The sequence below is a fragment of the Papio anubis genome, chromosome 11 (assembly GCF_008728515.1).
Source record: "Papio anubis isolate 15944 chromosome 11, Panubis1.0, whole genome shotgun sequence".
In the NCBI taxonomy this organism is placed as follows: Eukaryota; Metazoa; Chordata; class Mammalia; order Primates; family Cercopithecidae; genus Papio; species Papio anubis.
The window spans coordinates 41,333,627-41,348,688 of NC_044986.1; the positions used below are offsets into that span (position 1 = coordinate 41,333,627).

The 15,062-nt window shown below is 39.0% G+C and overlaps 1 protein-coding gene across 5 annotated transcripts in view; it reads left to right on the forward strand.

The window, feature by feature from the left end:
* IDE (insulin degrading enzyme) overlaps positions 1-15,062 on the forward strand; it is a 136,723-nt gene that overhangs the window by 66,684 nt on the left and 54,977 nt on the right. For all 5 annotated transcript variants that reach the window (XM_017963113.3, XM_017963110.3, XM_017963112.3 and 2 more), the window contains exons 5-9: positions 6,486-6,608; positions 11,448-11,560; positions 12,706-12,868; positions 13,385-13,477; positions 13,925-14,016. In XM_017963113.3, coding sequence (XP_017818602.1) covers positions 6,486-6,608; positions 11,448-11,560; positions 12,706-12,868; positions 13,385-13,477; positions 13,925-14,016 — 584 coding nt within the window. The remainder of the gene's footprint in view (positions 1-6,485; positions 6,609-11,447; positions 11,561-12,705; positions 12,869-13,384; positions 13,478-13,924; positions 14,017-15,062) is intronic.

The window sequence follows — 15,062 nt, forward strand, 5'->3', positions numbered from 1 at the left end:
GAGTGACATGGCATGATCTTGGCTCACTGCAACCTCCACCTCCTAGGTTTAAGTGGTTATCGTATCTCAGCCACCCAAGTTGCTGAGATTATCGGCGCATACCACAATGCCCAGCTAATTTTTTTTTTTTTAAGTAGAGACAGGGGTTTCACCATGTTGGCCAGGCTGGTCTCGAACTCCTGACCTCAGGTGATCTGCCCACGTTGGGCTCCCAAAGTGCTAGGATTATGGTGTGAACCACTGCGCCCAGCTAGTGAAAAGAAAGAAAATTTCTTTTCTTTTTTCTTTTCTTTTCTTTCTTTCAGACAGGGTTTCCTTCTGTCATTCAGGCTGGAGTGCAGTCGCATAATCTCGGCTCACTGCAGCCTTCATTTCCTGCGTTCAAACGATTCTCCTGCCTCAGCCTCTGGAGTAGCTGGGATTGCAGGCATGTGCCGTCACACCTGGCTAGTTTTTGTATTTTTATTAGAGTCAGGGTTTCACCATGTTGCCCAGGCTAGTCTCAAACTCCTGAGCTCAAGTGATCTCTGACTCCGCTGCTATTTACTCTGGTATGCTTATTGCAAGTTCATAGGATTATAAGTATAAATGAGCCCGAATTTTGTCTCTCTCAGTTGAAAAGTAATTTTTTTAGTTCCCCTACATGCAAAGTGCATTTGAAAGTGCAAAGAAGTGTAACCAGTGTCATTGCACTCAAGGTGCTGAAAGTTTCGTTGGGGAAGCAAGGCAAACCCAGGATTTCATTGAGTGTAATTTTAGCTTTGATTTTCCAGGATCATCATCTCTCCTTTTTCTTCCTCCTTTTTCTTACTAATTTTTATTGAGTGCTGTGCTAAGTACTTTACATGGATTATTTAATTTCTAATAATTCTCACAGTAACCCCAGTAGGTAGATGCTCTTATTTCCATCTTATATACGTGCAGATTAAGACTTAAGATAATTAAATTGCCTAGGGTCCCTCAGCTTTTAAGTGCTAGAGTCAGGATCTGAGTCCAGATTTGGAGCTTTTAAACACTATTCTATTTTGCCTGTTTTAGTGTTGCCCAGAATTTAATTCTCCAGGATCTTAGTGGAGATGCAGTTTCACTTCTCCTGAAGTATAGGTAAGATTTCCTTAAGCAGAAGGAAGAGCCATTCAAGGGGAAAAAGAAAAGGAATTAATATTTATTGTATTTGGCTAATGTTTTAGTCTTGCAGGGAGTACAGAGAGGAGAGAGATAGGGCGGTAGTGAAACTCTCTGTATAGGTTATGGATTTCAATTATTAAGTCAGTCTGAACTCAAAGCCTGTGTTCTTCATGATAATAATTAGGTTGACCCCCAAAACCATGACATGAAGAAAAGACCAAGGAGTGAGCCTGGTTTCTTTTGGAGAACATGAGTTAGGATAGTTTGAGTATAACAAAGGATGCCTTTGCATAGAAAAATAGGAAGGAATAGAATAAAAAAATAGAACCAAATAAAATTGTGGAATATGAGCCAGAGGGTAGTTCAGTGACTCCTGATCCTGTGGTAAAGATAATAACACACCAAATCAGACTCTAATACAAGTTCAATTACTTTTTTCTCTCTTCCCTCCCACCCTTATTTCCTCTTTCCCTTCACCATTTTTTTTTCGTGAAGAATTTAAAACATACACAAAAGTACACAAAATACTATAATGACCCTATGTGTGCATTACATTTCCATTCACCCTTTTGTATTATTTTGAAGAGATATTAGATATCATTTTGCTCATAAATATTTCAGTATATATTCTAAGACATAACAGTTCATTTTTAAAAGCATAAAAATACCATTATTGTTACCATTATTATCAAATATCCAGTTAGTGTTCAAATTTCTAGTGTTCTTATAAAAATCATAATTTTTAAAGTTTATTTGAATCAGAGTCCAAATAAGGCTCAAATATTAGTGATTGTTTGATATGTCCTTTATTATTATTATTATTATTATTATTATTATTATTATTTTAATTTTTGTAGAGAGAGGATCTCACTATGTTGTCCAGACTGGTCTTGAAATCCTAGCTCCAAGCAATTCTCCCACCTTGACCACCCAAGGTGCTAGGACCCCAAAGTGAGCCACCCAAAGTGAGCCACCACACCAGTCTGATATGTCTTTTAAGTCTCTTTTTAGCAGTAGCTACTGTTTGTTGTTTATTTTCTGTTGTTTATTCATTAAGTATTATGTTAAATACTTCAGTATGTTTACAGATGTATGATGTAGTTGTCATACAAAGAGGTAGGTACACAGACATTTGCCAGATCATTCCCTGTCACACTGCTTAAAGAAAGAATGTTACAAATGCACTTTGAGCATCCAGTGTACACTTCAATTGCATTTTCCTCCCTGCTCCTGAGAGATAACCACTATATTCTTTAATGATTATCATTTCCGTGTTTATAGTTTTATATGTTTTTATGTTTCATAGAAATAGTACTTTATTGTATGTAATCTCTGCTGCTTGTATTTTTTCATTCAACATTTTGTTTTGTAAGAGTTGTCCATATTGATGAGTATTCCTCTGATAATTTTTGTATTTTATTGCTCTTTAAAAAATTCACTGAATGAATGTACCACTATTTATCCATTTTCCTGTTAATGAAACAGTGTTACTATGGAATTCTTGTACATATCTCCTTGTACACAGACTCCTCTGGATACATATATCCAGGAGTGGAATTACTATGTAGTAGGATATGGACATCTTCAAATTGACTAGAATGTTTCCTGTAGCGGTTGATCCAAGATGCACTCCCTCAGGGAGTGTCTGAGTTCTCATTCTCTGCATACTAAACAACAGTTGATGTCATAAGACTTTAACATTTTTGTTAAGTAATAGTCTTACGCTTTTTTTACATGTATTTTTCTTACTATATACTGTAAGCCCACTAATGTCAGTTTAGGAGATTGAACCACAGAGAAGTAAAGTAACTTGTTCAAGGCTATGCAGTCAGAAGATATCTGGCCCCAGGAGAATCAATTGAACCTTGGAGGTGGAGGTTGCAGTGAGCCTAGATGGCAGTGTAAAGCACTAAGGAGCTTAAGCAAAACTCCCTCTGAAACTGTGGCTTTTAGAATCTTCATTTAGTAGAAAAGAAAGGCATCATCAATACTCAAATTTCACCTTGATATGAGAGAACTTCAAACATTCTCCAGCGAAAGGCCTTTTTTTTTTTTTTCCCTAAGGAGTTAGGACTATGGGTATGCATCTAAGAGCATCTGGACCCCTCAGGTAGAGTGAGAGAATGTCTCAGGACCTCTTTGGGCAGTAAAGCAGAACTAGGTCTTATTTATTTGTTTGTTTATTTATTTATATTATTTATTTATTTATCTATCAGTCAATCAGACGGAGTCTGACTCTGTCACCCAGGCTGGAGTGCAGTGGTGCGATCTTGGCTCACTGCAGTCTCTGCCTCCTGAGGTGATTCTCATGCCTCAGCCTCCTGAGTAGCTGGGATGATAGGCATGCCACCATATTTGCCAGGCTGGTCTTGAACTCCTGGCCTCAAGTGATGCGCCTGCCTTGGCCTCCCAAAGCGCTAGGATTACAGGCATGATTCACTGTGCCCAGCTTCAGCTCGTCTTCAGTGAGAAATTGAGAGGACTAATTAAGAACCTGGAACCAACTTGGGCAACATAGACCCTGGTTCTACCAAAAAAATAAAAAAAAAAACTGGACGTGATGGCACATGCTTGTGGTCCCAGCTACTTTGGAGGCTGAGGTAGAAGGATCTTGAGCCCAGGAGGTCGAGGCTGTAGTGAGCTGTGATTATACCACTGCAGTCTAGCCTGGGCAACAGAGTAAGACCCTATCTTTTTTTTTTTTTTTTTTTTTTTTTTTTGAGACGTAGTCTTGCTCTGTGCCCCAGGCTGGAGTGCAGTGGCGCGATCTCGGCTCACTGCAAGCTCCGCCCCCTGGATTCACGCCATTCTCCTGCCTCAGCCTCCCGAGTAGCTGGGACTACAGGCGCCCGCCACCTCGCCCGGCTAATTTTCTTGTATTTTTAGTAGAGATGGGGTTTCACCGTGTTAGCCAGGATGGTCTGGATCTCCTGACCTCGTGATCCGCCCGTCTCGGCCTCCCAGAGTGCTGTCTTAAAAACAAGAACAACCTGGAAACTTGGGTGATAAGCTACGTCTAGGGAGTATGAAAGTGTGTGATTACTTTGTGACTAGGAAAAGGTTAATGAGTTAAGATTAAGGTTACTTGCTAGGCTGTGTCTTGCACATTTTCTCTTCACTGGATCTGTTAAGCATTCTGGGACATGAATCTTTCTTTACTCAGTGCTGTGCAGCGCTACTGAGCTGAAGACTGAGTTTGAGAGCGCCATCTGGTGGCTTTCTGTAGACATCCAATTTCATGAAAGGGACTTTCCCAGTGCCCCTGTATCAGATATTATAACAACACAAGAAAAAAAAAAAATTAAACCACATCAAGAACATACTCTCCCATAGTTTTATCTCTGCAGAAGAGACAGGATCTCACTTAGTAGTGTAAGTAGAACCAATAATAAAAGTTATTGTGCCAGGATCTTAGGATATTTCCGGTCAAGATGCCATTTTGGAGAGACACTTATCATTGGAATTTCATCTTCCAGTCCCTAATTTGCAAGGTATTATTTAGAGAATTTGACTATTTGTTTTTGACTTACATATTTTACCCTACTTGAATTAGTTATTAAGATTTCATGAGAGCTGTTAGTGGTTCACTACATACATCGCTGGAGAGTTACAAAAATAGCATTGTATCCTTTTTTTAACCAGTCTAGATCACATCTATGAGAATTCACATCACAAATTTAATGCTTTGGCCCAAAATAGTGAATTTCTTTCCACAAGTAACTTGGCAAGTTCCAAAAAAATCCCTCAGTGACTCTGTTCAATTAATTATGGAGTACATAGAGAATTGAAAATTAAAATAAGCATGAATGGAGGCCATGTGGATCTTACTTTGTCTTTTAAGCGCTCATAATACCTGCTATCTCATAGGGATTTTAAGAAGTGGAAATATAAATACAGATACAGACCTATTTTATTGAGACAGTCTCACTCTGTTGCCCAGGAGTACAGTGGTGCGATTTTGGCTCACTGCAACCTCCGCCTCGCAGGTTCAAGTGATTCTCATCCCTCAGCCTCCCGAGTAGCTGAGACTACAGGTGCCCACCACCATGCCTGGCTGATTTTTTTATTTTTAATAGGGGGTTTCACCATGTTGGCCAGGCTGGTCTTGAACTCCTGACCTCAGGTGATGCACCCATCTTGGCCCCCCAAAGTGCTGGGATTACAGGTGTGAGCCACTGTGCCTAGCAAAGAAGTATAATTTTTTTTTTTTTTGAGACAGAGTTTCCCTCTTGTTGCCCAGGCTGGAGTGCAATGGTGCGATCCCAGCTCCGTGCGATCTCGGCTCACTGCAACTTCTGCCTCCCGGGTTCAAGTGATTATCCCGCCTCAACCTCCCAAGTAGCTGGGATTACAGGCATGCACCACCACACCTGGCTAATTTTGTATTTTTATTAGAGACGGGGTTTCTCCATGTTGGTCAGGCTGGTCTTGAACTCCCGACCTCAGGCGATCCACCCGCCTCAGCCTCCCAAAGTGCTTGGATTATAGGTGTGAGCCACCACACCTGGCCAAATGTGTAATTTTTTTTTTTTTTTTTTGAGACGGAGTCTGGCTCTGTTGCCCAGGCTGGAGTGCAGTGGCTGAATCTCAGCTCACTGCAAGCTCCGCCTCCCGGGTTTACGCCATTCTCCTGCCTCAGCCTCCCGAGTCGCTGGGACTACTGGCACCTGCCACCTCGCCCGGCTAGTTTTTTGTATTTTTTAGTAGAGACGGGGTTTCACCGTGTTAGCCAGGATGGTCTTGATCTCCTGACCTCGTGATCCGCCCGTCTTGGCCTCCCAAAGTGCTGGGATTACAGGCTTGAGCCACCAAGTCTGGCCAAAAGTATAATTTTTATAAGACACTTTTAGGCCGGGCTTGGTGGCTCAGGCCTGCAATCTCAGCACTTTGGGAGGCCGAGGCAGGCGGATCACCTGAGGTCGGGAGTTCAAGACCAGCCTGACCAACATGGAGAAACCCCGTCTCTACTAAAAATACAAAATTAGACAGGTGTTGTGGCGCATGCCTGTAATCCTTGCTACTAGAGAGGCTGAGGCAGGAGAATCACTTGAACCTGGGAGGTAGAGGTTGGGGTGAGCCGAGATCGCGCCATTGCACTCCAGCCTGGGCAACAAAGCAAGACTTCCTCTCAAAAAAAAAAAAAAAGACACTTTTAATTCCGTAGACTATAGTTAAAACGTTGCTGGTTTGTACTGTTATCCTGTTTATTCACATAACATTCAAATAAATTTGAGTTATTATGTGTATTAGAACTCTATTTTTAAAGTTCATCTTAAGGAATAGCAGTGATAATTACAAAACTTTAAAAGTCCACATATTTTGCTTTTTCTAAAAAATGCCTTGTTCTTCCCTTCCAGGTAACAAATATACTCTGGAGACTAGACCAAACCAAGAAGGCATTGATGTAAGACAAGAGCTACTGAAATTCCATTCTACTTACTATTCATCCAACTTAATGGCTGTTTGTGTTTTAGGTCGAGGTAAGAACCCTTACAATTTTTTATAGAGTTGGATAATGTAAGTTTTTCATGTTGGCTTTTTCACAGTATTAGAAGATGGATATAAGATAGAGGTGCTTATTTGCTCAGAGTCCTTTGAAAATGATCTACTTGTTAGAGAATAGGTAGGTGGGGATTTTTATGTTTAAATCATTGTGTTCCCCAAAGAAGTTTAAGTGGAGATCTGAAAAAAATACAAATTACTACAGTAATAGGTGCTCTAAGCATATAAAAGCAAGGCAAGCCCAGCCTGAGCACCATAGTAAGATCCTGTCTCTACCAAAAAAAATTTTTTCTAAATTAGCGGGATGTGGTAGTCTGCACCTATAGTCCTAGCTGCTAGGGAGGCTGAAGGAGGAAGATCCCTTGAGCCCAGGAGTTAAAGGCTGCAGTGGGCTGTGATCACCACACCACTGCACTCCAGCCTGGGTGGCAGAGAGAGATCCCATGTTAAAAAAAAAAACACACACACACACCAAAAGGACAAAGATTGGCAGATTTGACCTTATAACAATTCAGAAAACTGGGGAAAAAAAAAACAAAAACAGATGATGGTAAACTTGGGAGACTGTTTGGAATGTAAACAACAGTTTGATTTTTAAAATGCAAATTAACTACTAATATTGTTTCCTGCTGTTTTTAAGTAATACCCACTGCAGATGGTGTTGCTTTTTTGTATTGGTAATGGTGGTATCAGTTGCTTTAGTCTTTCTGGAGGGCAGTTTAACAATATCAGTCTTAAAAGTAAATATGCATTTTTACTTTTAAAAATGCAATCTCAGGAAATAATCAGAGTTCAAATAGGAGATATAAAAGGATGTTTCTGTCAGTATAGTATATATTAGTAAAAATTTAGCAATCTAAACGTTAATAGGAAATTTGCTAAATACTGATTTTATAATTGTAAAATAGAATATCTTATAGAAAAATAGCATTTCTTATTCTGCTTTCCATCTTGCTTTTTCTTTATAGTATTTATTAATACTTCAGGTATTAAATGTTTGTGTGTTTTTGTTGTCCACCCTACCAAAATGTAAATTACTTGAGAGTAGAAACTGTTTTGTTCACTGCTTTATCCTTAGTACCTGGGCTTGTGCTTCGTGCTTGGCACATCATAGGTAAATGTATATTGAACGAATAAACAGTTTTATGACAGCATTTTAATATCATGGGAAGATATTGTTAATATATTCTCATATATATGAATATATATTCTTATATATGCATATATAAATATAAAACATTTTTAATTAATACATGTATATTATATATAAAAATATATTGTATATTTTTTAATGTTCTTAATATATTAAAGAGAAAACAAAAGCTGTTTACAAAAACATGTGCTATATGGTCCCATTTGGGGATTTATTAAAAATTCTAAGACATATCCCTCCCCCCAAATTTTTTAAAACTCTAATAGGGGCCAGGCACAGTGGCCCACACCTGTATTTCCAGCACTTTGGAAGGCCGAGGCAGGTGGATCACTTGTGGTCAGGAGTTGGAGACCAGTCTGGCCAACATGGCGAAACCCCATCTCTACTAAAAATATAAAACTTAACCAGGCATGGTGGCAGGCACTCGTAATCCCAGTTACTTGGGAGGCTAAAGCAGGAGAATCGCTTGAACCTGGGAGGTGGAGGCTGCTGCAGTGAGCCAAGATTGTGCCACTGCACTCCAGCTTGGGCAACAGAGTGAGACTCTGTCTCAAAAAACAAACAACAACAACAAAACACTAAAAACTCTAATATACCATATATGGTGTAGGTAAAAGACAAAATGGAAAAGCATGTACTAGAAATTTGATAATGTTGTATAGTAGTTAAGAACTCACATTTCACAGTCCAACAACCTGGCTTTTCATTCCAAATATACCGCTTGCTTAGCTGTGTGGCTGTGAGCTAACAAACTTACTTCAGTTTTTCAAACTTCAGTTTTCACATTTGTGAAGTGGTGGGTGGTACCTTGTACCTGTTGTGAGGTTTAATTGAGATAATAAAAACTGTTTAGCATGGTGTATGGCACATAGCAAATTCTCCATAAATGGTAGTAGCCACTCTAGCATCTTTATAATCATGAAATTATGGTAACTTTTGTTACCATAATTTAGCTTTTGTTTCTAAGTTTTCTACTGTTGGCAAATGTGACTTTTATAGTTAGAAAATAAACTATTTGGCCGGGCGCGGTGGCTCAAGCCTGTAATCCCAGCACTTTGGGAGGCCGAGATGGGCGGATCACGAGGTCAGGAGATCAAGACCATGCTGGCTAACACGGTGAAACCCCGTCTCTACTAAAAAATACAAAAAATTAGCCGGGCAAGGTGGCGGGCGCCTGTGATCCCAGCTACTCGGGAGGCTGAGGCGGGAGAATGGCGTGAACCCAGGAGGTGGAGCTTGCAGTGAGCTGAGATCCGGCCACTGCACTCCAGCCTGGGCGACAGAGCCAGACTCCGTCTCAAAAAAAAAAAAAAAAAAAAAAAAAAAGAAAATAAACTATTTTTTTAAGTTGGTAGCAAGAACCAGGGTGTAAAATGGGTTCAGGGAGAGAGGACAATTAAAAAAAGCATACTCTGTAATGCTGTGTGCTTGCTTCAGGTAGGTGGGTTTAGAATGTTAAAATATCACTTGCTGTTTACAACCCAGTCCTGGGAATAGGTAGGTGCCTAAACTGTTTTTTTTGCTTGTTTGTTTGTTTGTTTAAATCTATGTTGTATTTGAGATTAAACACATGATTTCAGTAAGCATTTAATGGGCAAGTGACAATGGCAATAGATGAATCAAACCTGAGCCCTGTCCTCAGAATGTTCTTGGTTTAGTGGAAATGACAGAATAAGTATCTAAAAAATAAAGTGTCTCAGTTCCCTGATCCATACACATCACTCTCCCATTGTGACTGACTTCCTGTGCTGAACCCGAGAGAGATGTCTTTACAGTACAGAGGTATGAGGAGGAAACTGGATCTCTTAGAGGATTAAAAAATAATCCACTCCTTCTTTTGGCTGGAGGAGAGAGGAGGAGTAACCATGTGGAAGGATCTCTGTCACAAGGGTACAAAGAAGTTTTTCTGTTCTTGCCTGGAGCTGTTTCTCTAGCTGTGGCAGCACTAACTGTCTGAACACTTGCCACATAGGTAATCATCAAGTGCAGACACTGAGGTTTCCAAACCTTGATGATATGAAGGTGAGTGGGACTCAGTTCCCTGATCTCTATGGAGCCCACAATTTAGTGGGGTAGATAGGCTGTGCTGTAGTGTTTAGCTCCCTTACCTTTAAAAAGTGACACTGTGAATTTATGCTTTTAGGGTAGAAATATGCAAGAAGAAAGATTCACCTGGTAGAACCTTGCTCAGGATGTTGCTGTCACCAGCACTGCAGGCCCACAAACCTTTATTGACTGCTCACCTTGTTTCAAGTCATATGTCCCATCTGCAAAAAGATGTCTCTGACATCTCTTGCTACAATATTCCCTCTGCATTCCTAAATTCACTTGTCATATAACAAGCAGCCACTGGTCTGCCTTTTATTTGGCTCTCGACATTTTGGAGTCCATCATACATGTCAAAAAATTGAGGCAAAAGTAGGTGTATTTTATAAATAAAATGCAAATGCCTACACTTAAAGGCACAAAAGAGAATTTTACACCATATAAAGGCAGCTCTCAAATAGTCATTTAGTACTCCCGAGAATTCATGGAAAAGTTCCAAATGGGTCATAGAATATCAAGGCAAGATTCTTATTTGATTCAAATGCTTACTGATAGTAACAGGTTATGAATGTTTATACCATTTATAAATAACCTGTTTTTGAGGAGACAGAATCAAGATGAGAGGTTATCTTGTTTATAAAAAGATAGGTTTTGGCCGGACACGGTGGCTCACATCTGTAATTCCAGCACTTCAGGAGGCTGAGGTTGCCAGATCACTTGAGCTCAGGAGTTTGAGACCAGCCTGGGCAACATGATGAAACCCTGTCTCTATTAAAAATACAAAAAACTAACAGGGCATGGTGGCGCACGCCTGTAATCCCAGCTACTGGGGAGGCTGAGGCACGAGAATCACTTGAACCTGGGAGGCGGAGGTTGCAGTTAGCTGGCATCGTGCCACTGCACTGCAGCCTGTGCAACAGAGCAAGACCTTGCCTCAAAAAAAAAAAAAAAAAGATAGGTTTTTTAAATACTCCTTTCTTTTTAGGATAATAGTAATTTGTACAAATGGAAAAAATTTAATTCCACACAGAAAGGTATAAAATAAAAAGCAAGCTGTTCTTTATTCCATCCTATGACTGCTGTGCCCTCTTCTCAAAGACCTAACTCATTTCTTGTTATACTTCCAAAAGTAGAATTTTGCTAATATCACATACATATACACACACATATATAACGTGCATTTTGGAGTCCTTCATACGTGTCAAAAAATTGAAGTAAAAATAGGCATATTTTATAAATAAAATGTAAATGCTCACATTTAAAGGCACAAAAGATAATTTTATATCATAGAAGGCAATTCTCTATCTATGTATAAGGTGAATGTTATACTCTGCTAGTAGTTCAGTATATATGCCTGTTGATAATCATAGTCATTTTTCCAAATGCAATTAATTATTGTTTCTAATATTTGTTTAAATTTTATTATACTTGTGAAATAATATTGTGAATAATATTTGTGAATAATTTTTTAAAATAGAGATAGGTGTGAGGTGTAATCATTTTCACATTTTCCTTTCAGCGGTACTGAGACTTTTCAGGAGATCCTAAGATTTTAAGCTCTCCCTGTTGTATGTTACGATTCGCTTAAGTTCTGTTTTCCTTGTCTGTTTTCTTGTAGAATCTTTAGATGACTTGACTAATCTGGTGGTAAAGTTATTTTCTGAAGTAGAGAACAAAAGTGTCCCACTGCCAGAATTTCCTGAACACCCTTTCCAAGAAGAACATCTTAAAGTAAGTGCATAAATTTTGGTATTTTGTGTTCTTAATTTGTGGACATAATATATACCTAGTTTACCATAGACCAGGTGAAAATTTTTGGAGATTTCATTATTTATGTTTTTTTTTTTTTTTTGAAACAGAGTTTTGCATTGTTACCCAGGCTGGAGTGCAGTGGTGCGATCATGGCTCACTGAAGCCTTAACCTCCCTGGCTCAGGTGATCCTCCCACCTCAGCCTTCTGAGTAGTTGGGACTACAAGCACACACTGCCACACCTGGCTAATTTTTGCATTTTTAATAGAGACAGGGTTTCACCGTGTTGCCTTGACTGATCTTGAACTCCTGATCTCAAGTGACCCACCTGTCTCAGCCTCCCAAAATGCTGGAATTACAGGCGTGAGCTACTGCACCCAGCCCCTATGTAGTTTTTTTGTTTGTTTGTTTCTGTTTTTGTTTTTTTTGACAAGGAGTTACGCTCTGTTGCCCAGGCTGGAGTGCAGCGGTACAATCTTGGCTCCCTGCAACCTCTGCTTCCCAGGTTCAAGCAATTCTTCTGCCTCAGCCCCCTGAGTAGCTGGAACTATAGGTGCATGCCACCGTGCCCGGCTAATTTTTGTATTTTTAATAGAGATGGGGTTTCACCATGTTGGCCAGGCTGAGGTCGAACTCCTGACCTCAGGTGATCTGTCTCCCTTGGCCTCCCAAAGTGCAGGGATTATAGGTGTGAGCCACCGCACCCAGCCCCCATGTGGTTTTAAATATTTGTCAGGATAATAAAATCAATCTCACATTTGTTAGGATCATGAATCACCAAAAACATATCAATATGTTCTGGTCTTTACATGCTAAAAGTAGTTTTGGTAGCTGTAGTCTTAATAACTGTTGAAGCTGTTACCCTGTACCTGAAGATAAGCATTCAAAACCATTAATATTTAGCTGCATGGTTCAGGGGGTCAAACATGGACTATATACCGACTGTAATGAAATTCCACTAGGAGAGTGCTGAGTCATTTATTTGTGGTCAGTGTATCATTTTCTGTGGCAATTGATTTGCTCTTAAATTTGGTATTCTTCCATGAAAATCATTCTTCATAGTTTAGAAATATTTTCTTCAGTAGGAGTTGTATATAGCTAATCTCTGTGATTTGTTTTCTCCAGCAACTTTACAAAATAGTTCCCATTAAAGATATTAGGAATCTCTATGTGACATTTCCCATACCTGACCTTCAGAAATATTACAAATCAAATCCTGGTCATTATCTTGGTCATCTCATTGGGCATGAAGGTCCTGGAAGTCTGTTATCAGAACTTAAATCAAAGGGTAAGTCTCCTGGGCAGCAGCTTCTGAGTGTCCACCACATCTTTTCACTCTGGCTCTCATTTTCTCCTGAATATTGTCCTGTGAATGAACATTCTTAGATGTGACCATTTTGGGTTAGTGAGTGAGATGGTGGTTGTTGGCATGCTGTTGTCTTTTTTTTTGTTTTTTTTTTTCTTTTTTAGCTAGAGATGGGGTTTCGCCATTTTGCCCAGGCTAGTCTCAAACTCCTGGTCTCAAGCTTGGCCTCCCAAAGTGCTGGGATTACAGGCATGAGCCACCGCGCCCAGCCAGTAGTCTACTCTTGACTGGGAATTGATGTGAGGAATCTTCAGGAAAGCCCCCACTTCTGCACCATCTGAAACTGCTTTTCTGAACTGATTTTTTTTCCTCCATCTTTTTTGCAAGAGGTTCATTCTCATGTCTTAGGAACATACAATATGAATTTTAAAAATTTTTCTTAGCTTCAAAGAAGCCACATATGCAATCAATCATGTTGATTTCCTTTGAATGTTGCAGGCTGGGTTAATACTCTTGTTGGTGGGCAGAAGGAAGGAGCGCGAGGTTTTATGTTTTTTATCATTAATGTGGACTTGACCGAGGAAGGATTATGTAAGTATTGATTCACCTTTTTACTTTTGAATGAAAATTTTACTTTCTATGATGTTTTTTAACTTCTTCTTGCTGTGGATCTGTTTTATGTTGAAAGCTATAACACTTTAATTCATACAACTTATCCATTGTATTTTTCATATGTAACTTGGCCTTTGTTTCATGGATGATTCTTCCCCCCTTAACAACTGATCATTATGTTGCACTTGTTAAATGTGGACTTGGCTTTTTATTTGCTCATTTACTGCCCCAACACCCTTTCTGTCACATATCCCTGAGCCCAGAGGGCCGTGTGTGTGGGACACCTAAAACCAGTCTCAGGGAGGTGAGGACTGCATTTTCTAAGAGGGACCATCTTCCACTTACCTGACTTTACCTTAGGAGTGAGCTCACTGCTTTGAAGGATTCAAGGACTGAATGGTTTTTAAGTGTGCCCCTTTTTTCCAGTACATGTTGAAGATATAATTTTGCACATGTTTCAATACATTCAGAAGTTACGTGCAGAAGGACCTCAAGAATGGGTTTTCCAAGAGTGCAAGGTACTTTTGTTTCACCAAAACTTTTCTTAAGGAATCTATTTTTCAAGAACAAATACATGTGAATTAATTTAAATTTAAGGCCCAGTTAAACTTTTAAAGTTTTTTTCCTAATTGAACTCTAAAATTTTGCAATGTATAATAGTATTAGTTAAGGCTTAGTTGTACTAGTCTGATTTGCTACTTGGGGCACAACTAAGGGGAAAGGCATCATGTAGCCCTTTTTAGGATGGAAAAGAGAAGAAATCAAATGCTTTTCCATCGCTCAGAAGAAAATCAGCAGTTTCTTGAGCTAGAATCTGTCAGGGATTATGTTACTCCCTGCCTAAAGCTGCATGAGCTCTGTCATTTTCAGATCTTTAAATCTGTAGCAAATTCTCGAAGAAGTAATGAATTGTTTATGTATGATTGTGTTATTAAAAGTGATTTTATTATTGTATGTATGGGAAGAGCCCGGCTTTTTTTTTTTTTTTTTTTTTTTTTTTTGCATAAAACAAATGGTGTTTGTCTTTCAAATTTTTAAAAGCCTTTTTAAAATGGGTTTTTTAAAATATGTGCTTTAAAGCCTATCGAGATTCTCAAATGTATTTTAGTATGAGAAACATCCTTTTTAACTAGATAAAAGTTTAAGGATATAATTTCTGCTTCCAAAAATTATGACAATAACTCCTAATCTGAGTGCTGTTCTCTGAATGAGTCACCAAAATCATCTATGGTGGAATTGTTGGATCTCACAAGGTTCTTTCACACAGTTTTTCTAAATTCTTTGGCTACTAGTTTCAACAACTTAGGCTATAGAGCCATATCCTGTATTTGTTATTTTCATTGAAAATTGTTTACCTATTTTGTTTTTGGTTTTAAGCCTAGGTTGATGGATTAAATTTTATACACATTAAGAAATTTTTTAAATACTCTATACATTTCTAAATCAAGCATAGCCATTTTTTCAGAAAGTGTGATAAAGTATTTATGGAGTATTTATGGAGTAGCAAGCTTATAGTGCAAGCCAAACACTTAAAAAAAAATGTTTCTTAATAAGGGTGGACATA